Source organism: Diachasma alloeum, unplaced genomic scaffold (genome assembly GCF_001412515.2).
Source record: "Diachasma alloeum isolate Michigan unplaced genomic scaffold, Dall2.0 Dall_scaffold_00603, whole genome shotgun sequence".
In the NCBI taxonomy this organism is placed as follows: domain Eukaryota; kingdom Metazoa; phylum Arthropoda; class Insecta; order Hymenoptera; family Braconidae; genus Diachasma; species Diachasma alloeum.
This window is the reverse complement of record NW_021680735.1, coordinates 53,896-74,602: the sequence shown is the minus strand read 5'-3', so window position 1 is coordinate 74,602 and position 20,707 is coordinate 53,896. Positions and strand designations below refer to the sequence as shown.

The 20,707-nt window shown below is 35.7% G+C and overlaps 2 protein-coding genes across 2 annotated transcripts in view; one reads left to right on the top strand and one right to left on the bottom strand.

Moving 5' to 3' along the window:
- Window positions 1-7,264, bottom strand: part of LOC107043591 — a 9,850-nt gene extending 2,586 nt beyond the window's left edge. Inside the window, exons 1-5 of the mRNA XM_015265144.1 lie at window positions 6,892-7,264; window positions 5,432-5,798; window positions 4,419-4,522; window positions 4,020-4,330; window positions 1,522-1,704 (exon numbers count right to left, since the gene is read on the bottom strand). Coding sequence (XP_015120630.1) covers window positions 1,522-1,704; window positions 4,020-4,330; window positions 4,419-4,522; window positions 5,432-5,798; window positions 6,892-7,031 — 1,105 coding nt within the window. The 5' untranslated portion in view covers window positions 7,032-7,264. The remainder of the gene's footprint in view (window positions 1-1,521; window positions 1,705-4,019; window positions 4,331-4,418; window positions 4,523-5,431; window positions 5,799-6,891) is intronic.
- A 2,706-nt stretch (window positions 7,265-9,970) lies between these two features.
- On the top strand, window positions 9,971-18,898 carry LOC107043598 (glycogen phosphorylase). Its single transcript, XM_015265153.1, has 3 exons — window positions 9,971-10,352; window positions 13,085-13,186; window positions 15,549-18,898. Exons 1-3 carry the CDS (start codon window positions 10,110-10,112, stop codon window positions 17,736-17,738), a joined length of 2,535 nt encoding a protein of 844 aa, XP_015120639.1. The 5' UTR covers window positions 9,971-10,109; the 3' UTR covers window positions 17,739-18,898.
- The last annotated feature ends 1,809 nt before the right edge of the window (window positions 18,899-20,707 follow it).

Sequence of the window (20,707 nt, the reverse complement as noted above, 5' to 3'; positions counted from 1 at the left end):
TCACCGACTGATAGAACTCAATAGTTAATTAGTTAATTCAATACTCCGGCCCGAAGAGACTCTGAAAAAAATCACGTATTTAAATGTGACGAACATTCTCTTACGAGGATCGGAGGAAGACTGATTTATCGGAGTATTTTCTAAACGTCAGTTGACTAAAACAAGAAGAAACAAGAATATTTTTGCAGCTGTCCCTTCCGAATTTTCGTGGAATTGAAAATTCGCAGAAANACTGATAGAACTCAATAGTTAATTAGTTAATTCAATACTACGGCCCGAAGAGACTCTGAAAAAAATCACGTATTTAAATGTGACGAACATTCTCTTACGAGGATCGGAGGAAGACTGATTTATCGGAGTATTTTCTAAACGTCAGTTGACTAAAACAAGAAGAAACAAGAATATTTTTGCAGCTGTCCCCTCCGAATTTTCGTGGAATTGAAAATTCGCAGAAATAATCCAAATAAATATCTCTCATACTTGGAGTATTAGTGTTTTGTGTGTTTTTGTTTTCCTTTCTATGTACCAATACATGAGTAGAGGTCGTTTTATCTGAGAAAAATGACGGATTGATGAGCATTCAGAGGACGTCGAGCGTCCCACCCATCTTCGTGCGTCGCGCACCTCCCGCGCCCACCTGGTGGACCATATTTCAGCAACGGATTGATGGATTTTGATTTTAAAAAATGATGATTATTTATTACACAAAAAGGAACAACTTTTGTCATGAACATTTTCTTCTACTTGCCAATGTTTCCCATAAAAAAAAAATCATCAAAAAAACCACTTAATTTGTTTATAACTATTAATTGCACGCACTTACATAAAAAATACCACTGGATTCGGATTTCTCATACCCGAAAACATAAGAAAACACCTCAAAACCTTACCGCACTAGAAATGCACACGGGAAGGGGGTATTGCGTGTGGACTAAACAAAAATGTCGAAATACGTGAAAATGGAATTTGTGAGCTAATTCTAGTTTAACCCTCTAAAGTGAAAAGAGTAGAAATGCGTAGTAGGACGCTCGAGTGGGGACGCTGGTAGTCCGCTTTGGCGGCCATTGAGTGGGGATGTTGAAATTCAACTTGTAGCGGGTTAAACTCAAGAATTTAAATTCTTCAGTTTAAACTAGTTTAAATTCAAACAAAAATGTGGAAATGCGTAAAAATGGAAATTTTGAGCTAATTCTAGAGTTTGAACTCTCTAGACTCCTTTTTCCTATAATAAAAAAACTATTTGAAAAATTGAGATAAAAACCTATATTTTTTATTTCAAACTTTTTTTCTCGGAGGTCAACTTCTCCCGATATCTATTTTTTAAAAATTTGTTCAGATTCACTTATTTCCATCACGGATGCTTAAAAAAATCTGAAAAAATGTACAGAGAGTACGTTTGATGAGTGTTAAACTACTGATTTTATCCGTTTTTTGGAGATCTTGAAAAAAAGTTGGTGGCCGGATTGGGGGAGACTCTATCATATGTATGACGTGTCACGAAATTTTTCTAGAAAGTCTCACCCCCAGGGATGACTTCCGCATATTTTTCGAAATGCTGGGTGCCATAAGGCGAGTTAAAACACTCCGGGAGAACGACGATATCCGCTAGCTGCTGTTTTGCCTGCTTTATGTAAGACACCGCATTCTGAATGTTCGAGGATTTATCGGTGCCAACTGAGAGTTGGGCCAGGGCCAATCGAAAGGCTGAAAAAGGAATGATTGGGGGTGATTTATTTTGATAACGTGCCAAGTGAATTTCCGGGTTTTTTTTGGGTGGGTGGGGTGGCACTTACTTGACATTGCTCTGACGTTGGTGGGGAGCACTGGGAGGATTCTCTGCATTATTGGGAGGAATCCGAGGTTAGGTTGCACGAATTATCAGGTCATTGTCGGCGATAACATGGGGGTGAGGGATTTTTGTCTAGGATTTTCGTAGAGTTGTTTTGGGAATGTCTGGGGGAGGGTGATACGTGTGAAGAAATTTAATTGAAAAAGCGCTTTTCTGAGAGAAATTTAACTAAACTACTACTAAAATTCTGGGAAATATTTCATTTGTATTTTGCACCTATTCATACTAAAAATTCATGTATGAAAACATTTAATAGAACAATCTGGCGAATTTGCTGGACAATTCTATCGGATTCTATTGAACTTTCCATCAGATTTGGCCGATTCTATTGAAATGTTCAATAGAGAATATTCTGTAGAAAAAGACAAGAGAATGCGGTTTTTCTATAGAATTTTCTCGGCTCAATTTTTCAAAGCTTTTTTGCTTGATTTTCTTGATGAAAAGAAAAGTAGAATGAAACAAACTTGGCAAATTTCGGCCGAGGAAATTCTATAGAAAATATAGAATAGAATCAGTTGTGTAAACAAATGGAATTGTATTGATTTTTTCTATTAAAAAATGCTAAGGAAAAGTTGCATAATTTCCCTTTCTTTCCGAATTTACTTTCATTTTTTTACCCAATATCACCCCCGAGAGAATGTATCATACATACTCTATTATAACTGTATAAATATGAAAAAATTGACAATGAAAGAATGAATTAAATATTGATTTAATTTCAGCAGTATTTCATGAGTATCTTCAAAACGATGAATTTAAGGAGAAAAATTAATTGATCCGCAAAATCATTTATGAAGTGATTTTCCACCACTTCATCACTTGATTAGTGCCACAATAATTGAGAAATTGAATGGTTAATAATGATTTTTTTATTATTAAAAATAAAATGACTGATAAAGAAAGAGTAAAAAATAAAAGTCGAATTTTGACATTCAGATCGATTCCTTGAACGTCATACAAAATTAATATCTAAATTCACTAGTTGATCAAGACCTGGATCGTTTATGATGCTTTTTACTTTTTCTTCTGTCCAAAGACTCTGAGTACCCGGATTTACGTTCTCGACTTCTGTCTCGAGTTTTCTCCTTCTTCTTGCTTTTTCTACTAGAATGTTTCTTCGATCTTTTCCTGTATTCGTCAGAGCTGGAACTCTTGTCTCGATTCTTGTGCTTTCTCTTGGATTTTTTCTCGTAACGGTCGTCTGAGCTAGAACTTGAGGATTTTCGACGTCGGCTGCGTCTGTCGTCGTCACTGGAATCATCAGATTTTCGTTTTTTATTATGAGAACCTGAGGAGACTGAATTGGATTCTAATTTCTGTGTATCGATGTTGGTTTTGTCTTTGTACTCAGCGTATTTTGAGGAGTCTGGAAAATGAATCTACAATTAGATCGTCAGGTAAATGATTTTTCGGGGGTTTAGGGTGAATTTTCTGGTGAATAAAATATTCGGTGGCACGTCTCTTTAACTAGGCGACATTTCAACTACGACATTTCAACTAATTTTTGTGAAATTATTAATTTTTAGGAATTAGCCGAATTTTTTTTTTCATTTCTTTTTATTCTTTGTTTTTCAACAGATAACGTACTGCAACTCAATTTAACCACAGAACTAATACATTAATGATTAATATCATACAAAGATTCAATTCGTTTTTATATTAACAATTACAAGAAATCAATAATTTTGTATTAATAGTTGTTTTCTTTGTTGAGGATATTCCATGCCTTTTTTTCAAAGGCTGTTTTCCATTTTATATTGAGATGCATTGAGCGATTCCGCGCAGAATTTATGAGCAGTGGAAATGTCGTAGTAGAAATGTCGCATAGTTGAAAAGACATGGATTCAAATATTCAGATAAACAACAGTCAACGTCTGCCTTAATTTCACGGTTATCTGAATGATTGTTTCGAGAGGAAAATTTCAAGTGGCAATTTTTTTCCACTAAGATTATTCGCACCGAATGTTTCTATTCATATTAGCTTTCGTTTAGAATTTATTTCAAGTTTCAATATTCAAAATTAAAGTTATGTTTATACTACTCCACAATAAATTGACATTTTTTTCTATAACTCATCGATTTCGCCTATGAACTGATCAATTATTGATGAAAAAAAAAATCAGCACACATTTTATTCACCAGAAATGAAATTTATTTCAAAAATACTTACTCAAAACTTTTGAATTCTTCGTGTACTCGTCCTGCGTCACAGGTTCCACTAAACACTCATTGAGTGATACTGATTCCCCTCCGATAGTTAATTTGACAATGAGTCTAGCAGAGTCCTCATCCAAACCCTCCAATACCCCATATTGATGATTGTGCTTCCCTGCGAGTATTTTAACAAATGCTCCAACAATTAATTTCAAATGCTCTTGCTCCTTCGTCTTATTCACCACATTCTTGGCTTTGAGTACTGCCTTGTCTGCTCCCAGACCCATTCCTCGAGGTCTCAGTTCAGGTATCTTTGGCTCCACAAGACTGAAGATAATTATTGAAGAATAAGTTAGATTCGAGAGGAGAAATTACATTTTGCGAATGGATTAAATAGAGGAAAATAATATCTTACTTTCCATTTTTACCGAGACCTTTTCCTGGTTTCCAACCCATTCCTCGCAGCATTGCTAACCCATAGGACTCTATAGGAATTTGTTCATAATCGTCTAAAGTTGGCTAAACAATAAACATAAAGAGAACATTATTAATTAATTGAGTGGAAATTGGAACTGTTCCAATAGTTGTCAGTTCTAGGAGAAAATATCAAGAAAGCTTTTCGACAAAGTTTCAGTTTAATTTCCAAGTGAAGACGTCATTTTTATTAATTAGTTGATCATTTTCTTAACGAGTAATTTTAACACAGAAAGTCAAAATTATAATTTTTTTAAACAGTTGCTGTTTATGAATAAATAATTAACGTTATTTAAACTTTCGGAAATAATATTTTTTTAGGCATGAAATTGATTTTTGATCAAATTCAGAACATGAATAAATTTGTTACGATTGCGAAGAAATCATTTTCATAGTGGAAAATTTATTGTTTATAAATTAATTATGTATGTATATATGTATGTATTTTATTGCTTTCTGAGAGGGTTGACAGAGTGCTCTCTTATAGCAAGGATTATAAATTAATTATAAAAAATGCTCGTAATTCCAAAAAATTGCAAGTTTTAAATTATTTCATCAATTTTCCTCCAAAAGTAAACTTTCTAATTTTTTTTCAGATTTTTAAAATATTTTCTAACGATTCAATATCCGCAAGTAATTGTAAAATGTTCGGAAAATTGGGGTCAAATGGGGCTCAAATGAAAGGTCTGATTTTCGACTACAAAAGTAGAAGAGCATTTCACTGGTGAAAAATTAGCTCCAGTACTTGGATATCATTAACTTTAACAACGCTATGTCATATTATGATGAAGAAACTAAATTAAATTCCCGATAAAAAAATTGTTTGCGACAGAAAAATAATCTTAGAATGGAAAATAGGTGAAACAGAAATTATTTTATGGACTAAACATTTTATGGAAAATTCCAAATTTCCACCCAACAAATTTGAGCTAATTTTTGCCTTTGAATTCATACCTCACGTTGGCCCTTCAAATTATCACTATCTTGGAGGGGCAGTGTGAAATCCTTCGGTTCGACTTTGATATCCTTTCCCAGATCATTTAGAATCTCCTGGGCAGCCTGTTCCTCCAAGGACACAGGCTTCTCCTCGTCAGGTTCCTTCTTGATCCCTGAGGCATCTATTGGGACCTCATTACTCGAGGCTTTTCCATTGGGGACTCCAGAGCCCCCTGAGCCCTTCTCCTCAGCATTCTCTCCATTCTCTCCGTTTTTCACTTTGGGCTCGAAAATATCTGCATCGACTTTGTTAACAATTCTGTCGTGCCAGGTTCTGGATCCCAGCATGGGAATCACCAGGGGCTCATCCTTTTTCTCTTCACCTCTGCAAAATGAGGAATTGTATGAATAATTGAAATTAATGCATGATTGCCCAAATGCATCATGAGTGTCACATTCAATTCTCAATCACAATGGAGAATAAGGTAAATCACCCTAGGCTCGTCTAGGTAAGCTGAACACGTCATTAGTTCAATATTTCTATCGAAATGAGTGTGAAGATGTTATGGTTCAAATTAGACATCAGAGGATAAAACCTTCAGGATTAGAATTCACTCATATTCATCATGATAGCTACTATTTGTTAATAAATAATCGTCCGTAAATGTGGAAAGTCTACTCTCGTCTCGTGATGTGAGCGATATGGAAAGGTTGTAGGGGAGGGTGGGGTAAAATGGACATTTTAGACTTTTTTTTGATTATTCATAACTTAGAAACAAAATTATCAATTGAGCTCAGTTTAGGTTCGTCACAAAGGGAAAGAATTGTTTTTTGTATTGAAAAAAAAAATTATTAAATTTTATCAACACTTCAACCCCTTATTAACATTTAAAAAAAAGTTAAGTGTCCGTTTTGCCCCAACCTCCCCTATCCAATTAATAACATCGTGAGTATCCTGTTTTGTGATAAAACAACAGTAAAAAGTGTCACGAGGCACAAAATTATATTTCAATTGGACAGTCCAACCTTTTAAATGATTTTTTCATCCATTTAGTCCGTTACCAGTTGACAGTTGGTTGCAAAACGAGGATACACTGAGAGAAAAACAACAAAATTCTCAAACAAGTCTTACTTGTACCAAGAAAATAGTTTTTTGAAATTTTTTGAAATTTTGAATTCATGAAATTACGATTTTTGATTTCCGGGGGTGAAACCAATAACATCCTATCGGGAACTTAATGACTCCAATCGTATTTCACTCTCAATAGATTCTTGGGGCTGTCAAAATGATTAAACTGGAATAGCTCGCGACATTTGAACCAGCATAGGTACATTTACCTGAACGCGTTAATTTTTTTATTGACGAATAATAAATTATCTTAATGATTGCGAACAACATGCGACGTGTGTAACACGTTAGATGCATTTTGAGGTTAACATCTTGACAATCCTCAAAGAACAATAAACAATAAACTCACCCAATGACTATGATTGATTTATCATCAAGACACTCGATGAAATCAATTTTCTTAACTTCCGGTTCCTTAACATTTTTCAAAACCGGTTTTTTGATGGACTTGGAAAACCCAAAAGATATTTTCTTTCCTTCCTCTGCCATTATAGCCTCAAAATCACCGAAAAAACGTCGGTAAAAAAAGTTATCAACAATGGAAAACACTTGTCATTATCACTTCACCGATAAACATTCAAAAAATTGTCAAAAACTTCGAATATTGTTGTAAGAAATACTAATGGGTGAAATTACAACGAATGCAGTTCTAACGTAAACAAAACCGGAGACGGAGCAATCGGGCGAATGGAGAAAATCGACCTCGAGTGACAGTCCTTTTAGACACGTTCTAGGGAAAATGGCGTCAGTACGGGAGGTGCGGTGAAACAGAGATACCAATCGAATTTTCTAGTAGATTATTCTCATTTCAAGCGGAATTACAAACCGACTCGAACTAGAGCAATAGGTTGTCAGCAGGAAACTATTATTTATAAACAAATGACGGTGGTAAATTACTTGTAATCGTTAGCAGATGAATGTAATTCATTTGTCAGTGTTTAAGGATTACTCAGTTGATTAGTAAATTAAAAAAACTAAAGACATACTAAACAAGAATCAACATTCACTTGACGAAGAAATTCAATTTCACCGAAAGTCGACTTTCCCTCGGACAAAATCGGAGATCTGACCCTTCATCCAGGTGAAATAATTTTTTTTGAACATGAAATATCCAAAAAAACGAACAATTCCTATTGGAGAATGTTTCTAAGGACTCGCTCGATCCCCAAAAAAATTGCCAACCCCGTCGGAAACGTATTTGAGGATAGTAGAAGTAGAAGTTAAAAGTTCGTTTATTGCGATTTTTACAAGAGAACAAATTTTTTGAACATGAAATATCCGAGAAAACCATACAATTCCTATAGACCTTTTCATTCTGAGAGTCACTAGATTTGCGGACACTTTTTTCCCATGTTAATTCCCCTAGGATTTGCGGACACTTTATCGAATTTAAATATAAATCATGGTTTTTGAGCGCTCAAGTGTTTATCATTGTAAAGTTCAATATTTATCAGAATTTTCCATGGTTTTTTCGAAGATTTTTTCGTTGAATGAACGAAATAAATATTTCCCCTAGATTTCCAGAATGAAAAGGTCTATTGGAGAATGTTTCTAAGGACTTCCTCAATCCCCTAAAAAATTGCCAAACCCCTTCGGAAACTTACTTGAAGGTAGTAGAAGGGTTCAAACTTTGGTTTTGCGTTTTTTACACAAAACAATTTTTTTTCAACATGAAAAGGCCAAAAAAACCAAACCATTTCTAATGGGGCATGTTTCTAGGTACTCCTCCAATTCCATTAAAAATGAGAGTGAAAACTTTGTTTTTTGCGATATTTACAGAAAAAAAGTTCTTGAACATGACATATCCAAAAATATAAATAAATGTATGAAAAAATACAGAATCAACATTCACTTGGCGAAAAAATTAGATTTTGCCGAAATTCGACTTTCCCCGTGGAAAAATCCAAGATTTGACACCCTGGCCTCAGGTGAAAATGAAAATTTTTTATTTTGACATTTCTGGCGCTTCCGAGTGTGCACAAAAAATACGCTCAAAATTAATGATTACCGTTCACAAGATCGTCGTCATTTCTAAATGCACCGTCCAAAACCTTTTTCTCGTTGCTAATAGCTCTCGTACTTCTCCACTGGCTGATTCAATTTCTTGTATTCATCTTATTATATTCAATTCAGTATAGTTTTGCACATTACCTTTTATTGTTCGAGTCTTCTAGAAGGTGAATTATATATTTCAACATAAATCCCATAAGAGTCTGTGTATAAAGAAAAAATTGTTCATTTATTTCCGGCGAGACTATCGCGATTAATTCTTTTTTAACAGCAAAGAAGTTAGTTTCATATGTTCTGCTATCAGCCAAAAAAGTTACAGACTTTTCCTTGAACATGAAAAAATAAAATTTGCTGAAAATGGCTAAACATACTTAATTTCTCACTAGGATGGCCTGATGGACGGATTGGGGAAGCTCGATGAGACTTCATCCTCGTATTATTGAGAATTTAATATAGATAAATATACCTTCCTTTGTTGGCTAGCACATTGTCAACAGGGTAAAGGATAAGGGACAAAATAGCGCTCATAAAGCCCATTTATAAGCCGAAATTTGAATGATTAATTAAAAACAAACGAAACGATGAAACTACTCAGTTTTTTTTTACAATTTTCCTTTTACCATTCTTGATTATTATATGACATTCAGTTCGCTAGCACATTATCGTTGTGGCAAAAATGACTGAGGAGACCCCTTAAGGGGTAACGGAAGCCGTTGAAATAAACTTATTTATGTTCAAGCTTTTCTTTTATTCTATGCAATGTAAATGGCCGATATTTTCACCACTTATTAAGAGAAGCATAAGGGAGGGTTTGTAACCCTTCATATATAAGAGAAAATTTTGCAATTTTTTTCATAACAATTTTTTTTGCAAAAATAAAAAAATTGAGGGTTACACACCCTCCCTCATGCTTCCCTCAATATGTGGAGAAAATTTCAGCCATTTTTATTGAATAGAATCAGAGAAAAGCGTGAACAAAATCTGCTCTTTTCGACGGGTTCCGTTACCTCTTAAGGGGTAACAGAATGCCGCTAATTTTCCAAATTGTTGAACAAATTTCCTGCTGAAAGTTGTCGGTATTTTCACAAATCACAGCACATTAATCTCCAAGAAGTGATGATAAAGATCAATGTGTTTTGGGTTGAAAAAATATTGATGACTTTGAGCAAGAAATTTGTTTGAAAATTTCGAGGAAACGGTGGTCTTCTGTTATCCCTTAAAATTACCCCACCTGAATTCGGCGGCGGAAAACCCCGATTCCTCCCTTACCACTGGCCACTAGTTCCCCTCATTCCCAACAGCCGCCAAGCCCGAAAAAAAACCTAAACCCCTCGGCAACGCGCATGCGTGACCTTGAGACAAGGTGACCGGTTGGCATCGTCTCGCGAAGAAGGGGAAAATCATCACTCGGGGTCCATCGCTCCATCAGTCCACGAGTGTGTGTCGCCACCATCCAAAAATAATTCATAAAAGCACCTAAAAATCGTATAAATAAATCAACAATCTAACAATAGAAGTGCTCGAGCAAATTGTCGATTGATTGAAAAAAAAGTGAAAATGTCAATGAGCGATATAGATCATGAGAAGAAGAAACAAATATCGGTTAGGGGTATCGTTGATGTTGTGAATGTTGGAAATATCAAGAAGGCTTTCAACCGGCATGTTCATTATACCCTTGTGAAGGATAGAAATGTCGCCACAAGCAGAGATTATTATTTTGCATTGGCACACACTGTCAAGGATAATCTCGTCTCGAGGTGGATCCGCACACAGCAGCATTATTACGAGAATGATCCTAAGGTACTTGAATTTATTCAGTTGATTTCACAGTTTATGAGTCTTATTTTGAGGCTTATGAAGGGGTTCAAGGACGCGAGACCTTGTCCCCGATGATTGAGACGGACAGAGAGATGTGATCGTCCAACACTTGAGCTGCTTGAACCACTTAGGGGACTATAATAGATGTTTTAGATCATCTAAACAATGAATATGTGACAGTTATGTAGCGGTTTATTGATGCGTTTGGAGGGGGAAACAGCTCATATTGGGAAACTAGCTCGGTTATACGTGGGTTTAGGAGAAAATGTCGAAAGATATTTTTTGGAGATAATATTTTCTACGGGAATTCATTCTTAATCATTAGTAATTCAACATCGACAGAGTGAGAACCATTTTTTTTATTTCAAAATTTTTTTTCATGTTTTCAAATAACACCTAATCATCTTAATCGCAGGATTTGGTCAGATCTTGATGATTCCAAAAGGTTCGGTTAATTTGGCGTTTAGCTCGGTAATAGACGGCTTTAGAAAAAAAAAGTCGAATAGATGTTTCGTAGATTATAAAGTTTTCTGTAAAAAAGTTATTTTCATATTTTCTCGTTGACTCGATAGTTACCTAGATAATTTTACAATTAACACTCCTTTGGTCACGCTGTGAGCACCTCGCCGCACTTTTTCCGATTTTTTAAATTACACTGTGAAGCCTCGGAAAAAATTGAAAAAAACTAATATTTCATTTTCAAGTGTTGAGAAGCCCTATTAATGAAAATACCCGCTGAAAATATCGTAAGTAGTGAACTTTTCAAATTTTTATTCCGAAAGTCTGAGCCGTGTGCCGTGCTTTTGAATATATAATTAAGGGTAACACTGAACATGAAAAATCTTATGGGACTTCTTCAAGTAGGGTAAACAAGTCAATTTCTGAACGATTTCATCTTGCATTGAATATTTCATGAATGAAATGAATATTGTACTGATTATTTCACCTTGCAATAATATTACTCGTGTATAATCATGTGATCAATTATTTTTTCTATTGATCGACATTTAATAAGTAAAAAAAATATTGCCCAATCGTGCAGAAATTAGGGGTTTCGACTGCATTCAACTATTTCTTAATTTAATTATTCTTTGTTTTGTTATTTTCACTTCAAATAATTTTTCTCGGCTAATTAACAGACATCTTCATAATCGAAATTTTGAATTACAGTTAAATTTTGAATAAGTCAATTGGTAATATTACTCATCCATTTTTTGATTATAACAATAACCATCAATTTAAATTTTCAAATTCCGAATTATTTTATCAACTAATAATTGAGAAATTGAATTACCAATTATTACATTATTTTTTAAATTTCAATTGCGATAAAGAAATCTAAATTACTGTAAGGTACAATTCCTCATACTATTACTAAAGTAATGATTGATGCCGATTTATGCTAATTAATAGATTCTTGAAGGTATAGAAGCCATCATGTCCCCATTGGCGTGATTCTTTTATTTTAACCTTCATACGGCACTCGAATTTTCCTTAAGCGTCCAGCAATTGGCCTGTTCACCCTATACGATCTAGATCCATTTTGATTTCTTTCAGATTTTTCCTAGATCTTTTAAATGTATCATTATGTCGTTGTCGATTTATGCTGGTACGGTGCGGCGCTTACGGCGCGACCAACGGAGTGTTAAAACTGGATGAGTCGAGTTATCACAATTTTCCACTGGCGTTCAGATGTTATTACTCTCTACTCTCTGTTCTCGTAGTAATAGTCAGTATTAGTATTGTAATCGGTGAGGGAGAATTCTCTCATAATTGTCTTAAATTTGATAACTCCAGGAGTTATTTACGAGTTTTTTCCTCCTTTTGTTACTCAATTTACAGAAAATGAATTTATGTAACATTTGCTTTGATGATTGATTCTATCACTTTTCGCCTTTTTACGAGGCTAAGAATGATTTTTTCACGTGATAATACTGCCTCAGGAACACCGAGGATTAAGAAATTTAAAAAATTGAAAATAATTTATTTTCCGTGAATTTTTGTTGTGCAATTTACGATTTTATTTTCAACTCCACTTGTCATGTCGCTTCATCTAGACGATTGGCTGTCATGACGTCATTTTATTCTCTGAGATGAAGTATTGGGCCATTTTGAAATGATGCTGGGACAGATCTTTCTAATCATAATATGAAAATTATATTTTTAAGGAACTCATGAGATAATGAGGTAATGAATTTTTATTGTCGGAAGAATGGGAAATTTCGATTGTGTAAGATTGGCGTTTTGAAGTATTTCGAAGCCAAGATTCCGTTCGTTGGACCATTTCCAGAATGATTTCCCACATTTTGGCGGTCATGCTGATGGGTTTGGGAATATCCATTGTTTATTTTTGTTTCAAGTTCAGCCCAACATTTTTTCTGCTTCACAATTATGATTAGATCATGAGAGTGAGCTAATTAACCACATTAATAAGTCATTTTTTTGACTGTGAGCGATGTCTGGTTGTTAGCCGACATCAGGTTAGCAACCTCGCCTGAGGAAAAGCCAAAAAAGAAAGAAGTTTATTTTTATCTGCCACTCTGAGATATTTGAAGCCTGGAATAAACATTAAACGAATAATCATCTTTGTTCATCATGAAAACAAGAGGAAAACACGCGACTATATTGTTGCGATCGTTAGAACATTCGAAATGCAGACGAATTCAACTTACGATGCCCTCTTCTGATTCAAATTCTCCAATGATTTTTTGTAGAGAGTCTACTACCTCTCCCTGGAGTACTACATGGGCAGAACTCTTCAAAATACGATGATCAATCTGGGCATCCAGGGGGCATGTGATGAAGCAATGTATCAGGTAAGCAAGTGTACAGAACATTTATTTCCTTTTGATTGAAATCTTGAAATTCTTTCAAAAATTAATCACGAAGTAGTCTTTGAATGTGTTCAATCCATCCTGAAATTGTCATAAATTCAGCTATAGGAGAATATTTTAACCCTAGTGTGGCCGCCAAACGCAACTTTGCGTCTTGCTCACCTCCGCGGGGATTCCCCGCAGTGTTATTCAGGCTTTAGCGTTGCCGAATTCACTCTACACTGCCCGGGCGCGTTTAGCGAGTTTCCGGCAACGTCGCGTCATGGGCAATTTCATTTAGCGCGGGAAAAAATAATTCATCTGTCCGAAATAATTTGTTTTCTTTAGGAATGTTGGGAAATATGTTGTTCTCAAAACTACTATAATTTTTTAGACACTTCAATTGACAAAGTCAAATTTTTTTTATTTTTCCGGTTAGCCAGTTAATTGTAATTAATGAAAATCGACGCGCGGCGGGGTTTCCCTCATAGGGTGACCAATCAAGGGTTAAGATCACACGCTCGTAAAAATTTAAGGGTATCCAAGAATCTTTTATAATTTAGTGCAGACCACAGTATAGATTTAACCATTTTCAATCATCAAATTTGTCAATTAAATTGCGTGAGAAATATTTGAAAAAATCATGAATAATCAGCGTCATTCAGATTGCATTCTGCACAGAATTGTTTTTTTTACATTCGTTGTCTATAAATAAATGATTAAAATTATTCAAACTTTTGGAAACCTCATTTTTTAGGCATAAAATCGATTTCTGGTAAAATTCTGAATATTAATAAATTTGCTACGATTCCGAAGAAATGATTTTTATCGTGGAACATTGATTGTTTATCCATTATTTATAGAAAATCCTCGTAAATTTGTATCGCATTTTGAAGCCTAAGTTTCCTAAGAATTTCAAGCTTTCACTGTCCCCCATCAGCCGACGATCAATGACTGTTGTGGCCTGATTATAACACTTGTGTCCATATATGGAGAAAATTAATGGAGATACCAAGCCCTTTTTCTAAGCAATCCCATTGAAGTTTCATTGGAATTCTATGAAAATTCTGTTTATTCGAAATGATTCTACAGAGCCCAAATCGTCCAAATTTCATGTTCCCTAAATTAGGTTTATACTACCCTTTTCAACTTCGTTGACATAACAATCCCAAAATGGTCAATACCTTTTTTCACTTAGCACGCGATATGAATCATCCTCTCGAAAGTTTTTCTACAGAAATTTTTGGACATAAATTTTCTATATTTTTTGCTATGTTCTTTTTGTTCCGATTGCAAAGTTCAAGGAAAAAGGCATAGAGAATGCAAGACAAATTAAAATTTCTGTAAAAGGAACTATCCATTCAGTAATGAAACGGTAAAACGGTTACAGTCGACTTGGATTATTGTCTAGTTTTCAAAACTAGAAAATGAATATCTCGAAATCTAAGGGAGATCTAAGAAGGTATTTTTGTCCTGACCGTTTTTGTATTGACCTATTTTCTACAGAATTTCCTCGGCTTACATTTTTCAAGTTTTTTTTCATTCTATTCTTCTTTTCTTTTGTTGGATAAAAAATTGGAATTCTATTGACTTTTTCCATAAATCCAATAGAAATGTCTAGCGAATTCACTAGGTTTTTCAGTTAAATTTCTTCATACGTGTTATGCCACTTTGTTAGGGGAGAGTGGGGCAAAATGAAACAGTAAAAAAACGACTGACGCAATTCAAGCAGAAAAAAATTTTTTTATTAAATATTTTTGTTGTTAACTTTTTTTTATTCTTGGGAGTACTGATGAGAATAACAATTTTCCATTCAGTAGAATAGAAAATTATTGAGAAGTTTTGATGGGGGAAGATTTTGTCAATGGATTATTCCATTGAAATTTAGTATCACATTTTTATTTTTTCCCCTCTGGGCCTCCCCCTGGGTCTTGCCCTGGACTTTGGATTTTGCTGTTTCATTTTCTTTTCAATTAATCCATTGACAAAATCTTCGTCCGTCAAAACTTCTCGATAGTTTTCCACTCTACTGAATGGAAAATTATTATTTTCATCAGTATTCCCAAGAATAAAAAAAAGTTGGTGAAAAAAAAATTTAATAGCAAATGTTCTTTTTGATTGAATTGCGTCAAACAGTCGTTTTTTGACTGTTTCATTTTGCCCCACTCTTCCCTACATCACGATCGAAACTATAGGTTTCAAACGTCTGATTTTCAATGAATTATAAAAAGTATCTAGCCAACATTTCCCCACAATTCTTTCCGTTTAACCATCTATGGCTTACGTAGAATGGGTGGCTAGAGAACTTAGGGAAGATTGAGCTCCACGCAAGTTCCTCATTCAATCCCTCGTCTCTCCTTTCCAGATGGGTCTCGATATCGAAGAGCTGGAAGAACTCGAGGAAGACGCAGGTCTGGGTAACGGTGGTCTAGGTCGTCTGGCCGCCTGTTTTCTCGACAGCATGGCCACCCTGGGCCTAGCCGCCTACGGTTACGGCATTCGCTACGAGTACGGTATCTTCGCGCAAAAGATAAAGAACGGCGAGCAGTTGGAGGAGCCCGACGACTGGCTGCGCTACGGCAATCCCTGGGAGAAAGCCCGTCCCGAGTTCATGCTCCCCGTGAACTTTTACGGTCACGTTATCGACACCCCAGAAGGTAAAAAATGGGTGAACACCCAAGTGATCTTTGCAATGCCCTACGACTCTCCAATTCCTGGTTACAAGAACAATCACGTGAACACCCTTCGTCTCTGGTCGGCAAAATCTCCAATTGAATTCAACCTGAAGTTCTTCAACGACGGCGACTACATCCAAGCAGTTTTCGACAGAAATCTGGCTGAGAACATCAGCAAAGTCCTCTACCCCAACGACAACTTCTTCGAAGGCAAGGAACTCCGGCTGAAGCAAGAGTACTTCATGGTGGCAGCCACCCTCCAAGACATAATCAGACGCTACAAATCCAGCAAATTCGGCTCTCGCGATCACCACAGAACCGACTTCGAGCAATTCCCAGACAAGGTAGCTATACAACTGAACGACACTCATCCATCCCTAGCCATTCCCGAGTTGATGCGAGTGCTTGTCGACGTGGAGGGCCTCCCTTGGGAGAAGGCCTGGAACATAACAACTCGCACCTGTGCCTACACCAACCACACAGTCCTCCCAGAGGCCCTGGAACGCTGGCCAGTATCAATGCTCCAGAGTATTCTCCCCCGTCACCTCGAGATCATCTACCACATTAATTTCCTCCATCTCCAAGAGGTTGGAGCGCGATACCCTGGCGACTTTGATCGCCTTCGAAGGATGTCCCTCATTGAGGAGGACGGCGACAAACGAGTGAACATGGCGCATCTGTCTATCGTTGGGTCACACGCCATCAACGGAGTTGCCAGAATTCACTCAGAGATACTCAAGGACTCGGTCTTCAGGGAATTCTACGAAATGCATCCTGAAAAATTCCAGAACAAGACCAATGGCATAACCCCGAGGAGATGGCTCTTGCTCTGCAATCCTAATCTTTCTGATGTCATCGAGTCGAAGATTGGCGCTGACTGGGCTGTTCATTTGGAGCAGCTTCAGCAGCTGAAGAAGTGGGCGAAGGAGCCCAATTTTCAGAGATCTGTGGCTAAAGTCAAACAGGAGAACAAGCTGAGGCTGGCTGAACTACTCGAGAAGGATTATGGGGTCAAGGTGAATCCTGCTTCTCTCTTCGATATCCAAGTGAAGAGAATTCACGAGTACAAAAGACAGTTGTTGAATTGTCTGCACATTATCACGTTGTACAATCGAATTAAGAAGAATCCCTCGGCTCCATTCGTCCCGAGGACCATTATGATAGGGGGAAAGGCAGCACCTGGCTATCTTCTCGCTAAGAAGATCATCAAGCTCATCTGCAGTGTTGCTCAGGTCGTTAACAACGATCCCATTGTTGGTGACAAGCTCAAGGTCATCTTCTTGGAGAACTATCGAGTGACACTGGCTGAGAAAATCATCCCAGCTGCTGATCTCAGTGAGCAGATATCGACTGCTGGCACTGAGGCCTCTGGCACTGGAAATATGAAGTTCATGTTGAATGGTGCTTTGACCATTGGAACTCTGGATGGAGCTAATGTTGAAATGGCTGAGGAAATGGGGAATGAGAATATATTCATTTTTGGAATGACTGTCGATGAGGTGGAGGAGTTGAAGAGACGTGGGTACAATGCTTGGGATTATTATAATAAATTGCCAGAGGCCAAGCAGTGTCTTGATCAGATCACTGGGGGCTTCTTCAGCCCTAATAATCCTGATGAGTTCAAGGATATTGGGGATGTTCTCATGAAGTGGGACAGATTCTATCTGCTGGCGGATTATGAGGATTATATCAAGACTCAGGATAGGGTCTCCAAGGTCTATCAGGATACCACCAAGTGGGTGGAAATGGCTATTCATAATATCGCGAGCTCTGGGAAATTTTCGTCGGATAGGACGATTGGGGATTATGCCACGGAGATCTGGGGGGTTGAGCCTTCGTGGAAGGCACTGCCTGACCCTCATGAGCCTAGGGATGTTTAAGGGAGGCTCATTTGGGAGTCTTGTTGAGGCTGGGAGGGCTGATGTTTGAGAGATTGTTGATTTTGATTTTGATTTTTTGGGGTGAGAAGGAGCTTGGAGAATATCTTGAGAACTCAGGGGTTGAGAAAAGAATGTTGAGAGAATTTTTGCTGCTGGTTAAGTTCTCTGCAAAAGGGGTCAATTTAAATTTCTCTTTGAATTTCTCGTGCGTTTAGGGGTGTTTGCAAAATTGTAAGAAAAACCGTTTTTGATTATTTCGAAATCTTGGAAAATTCTGTAGCCATAATTTTGCAAATATCTTGGGAACTATTGGATTTAGAGAAAAATGTTGAGAAACTTTTGTGCAGCTTGTGAAATTCTCTACAGAAATTATTTTCGTCTCAATCTACTAGTTCAACAATGTTTTTAGGTTAATGTGTTTTTGATAATTTTCGTCCATTTTCTTAATTGAAAATGAATTGTAAATTACAGCTGAATCATTTTTCCAACTGCCTGCATTAGTATTGGCATTTCTCCTCCTTCTCCAGGCCACTTTGCGGTTCTCGGCTATTTTAACGTTCACAATGAATTAAAACAAAAAATCCATTTACTTTTGAATTGTAAATTATTTCAACTGGGTTCAACGGTAACTCTCTTACATCGTCACTGATAAACATCGAAAATAATCTCAGTAATTCTATACTTCGTTTTTAAATTCATCAACATGAATGCAGTTTAAACGTCTATTGATGATAACATTATCAGCTCACATTTTTCTTCGCACAATTGAGATTTTCATGCCAAAGTTCAACGCTCATCGCGACAATTACAAATGTGTTCCGTGAGATTTACTAAAATAAAAGAAAAGTTTTACAGTCTGTTGAATAAAATTGTCCGAAGTTTAGAGAAAAGTATTCGTTATATACAATATTTTTTTAAAATACTCCAATCAATAATAGAGGAAAGGTACAAAGAAATGATGAGGATTTATTGTTACATGAGAGATCTATGACAGGTGATAAATTAATTTATATGATAATGCCTAATATACAGTCATTGATGACTTTAAATTCAGAATTGATGATCGATGATATTTCTGTATGTTGTTAATGCTTTGTGCCATCTGTCAAGTTTTTTATGGGTGGCCTGTTAGAACAAATATATGCATTGCCGACAGTTTATATTGTGTTTATTAATCATCTTTATTTCACGTATAATATATCTGTTGTGTTTACGCATGAAGAAAATTAATAGAAAAACCTAGCGAATTCGCAAAACAATTCCATTGGTTTTCTATTAAACTTTCGGTTGAAATGTTCAATGAAAAATATTCTATAGAAAAAGTCTGTTGAATTTGGTTTTTCTATACAACTTATTCTATTCGGATATTTTCTATAGAATTCCCTCAGCTCAAATTTTCGAAGTTTTCGCTTGCGAATGGACAAAGTTTTTCTTCAATTGTTCGCTAATGACTGAATGGAATTGAATCTTTTTTTTCAAATGTAGGTAAAATAAAACATCAGAAAAGGGAATTACATTGCATATTGAAGAATACAACATGGAAGTTTTCCAAAACTTGTGCTAAACTGTTGGTGACACGACTTATCAACTGAACGATATTTCAACTGCGACATCGAAACTAAAATTTTTCAATTACGACATTTTAACTAAAATTTGTCTGCTTCAACGATTCAAATGTATTTTTGAAAAATATTTACTGCCGTTTTTACAATATCTTTGACAAGATTTCTTCAATGTGTTGGAATACACTCGGATGATAACCAAATGAGCTCACGGACGAAAAAATTTAATAGAAAAACCTATCGAATTCGTTAGAAAATTCTATTGAATTTCTATTGAACTGTTCCATTAGTTTTTGGCAGATTCTATTGAAATGTTCAATAGAAAATATTCAGTAGAAAAAGTCAATAGAATTCAATTTTTCGATATAAATTATTATATTGAGATATTTTCTATGGAATTTTCTCGGCTTAAATTTTTCGTTTGACTTTCTTGATGAGAAGAAAAGAAAAATAGAATGAAAAAAACTTGGAAAATTTGAGTCCAGCAAATTCTATAGAAAATATATGAAAAGAATAAGTTATATAGAAAAATCGAATTCTGTTGACTTTTTCTAGTGAATGTTTTCTATTGAACATGTCAATAGAATCAGCCAAAAACTAATAGAAAGTTTAACAGAAATTCAATTCGAATTTTCTAACGAATTCGTTAAGGTCTTCTATTAAATTTTTTCGTGCGTGCTGAGAAGGATACACCAGGTGTTTTCGCCATGGGTTGACTCTTGTAGAGATCTTCCGTATCGCTCTATCAACCGAATTACTAAAATAAGTACAGAAGCAAAATGGGAAAAGATAATCATCACGAAGCGACTTGATAGTAATGATTATCCCAATCGAATTTTGTGCAGAGTGAACACCAGATAATCGTAACGCCTCTCACATTTACAACTAGCAGCGAAGGAAGGAAGTTACTGGTGGATGAGATTTTTGTTTATTTTATGAGTATCGGTTGATTAATTTAATTTGGGCTTATTGATTGTTGAGTTCAAGTATTTATGTTTTTTTTTGGAAGTTGAAATAATAAATGTAGAACTATGTTCAACGCAATATTATTGTTAATTTTTTGTCCGTAAGTAGCTGTTTAAAGCCTACATCAAGTGTCATAGTTAAAAAATCCCAGTGGATTTGTCACAGTTTAAATGTCTAACTGATTGATAATTGGTGGAACGAAATGATTCCTCATTCACCAGAATTCCGTACTAAAATCCTTGAAAAAAAAGACTTCTCTCAATTTAAAATCTTTCAATTTCAGTTGATTAATTTGATTTAGGCTTATTGATTGTTTAGTTCAAGTATTTTTATTTTTTTGAAAGTTCAAATAATAAATGTAGAATTATGTTCAACGCTATATTATTGTTAATTTTTTGTCCGTGAGTAGTTATTTAAAGCCTACCTCAAGTGTCGTAGTTA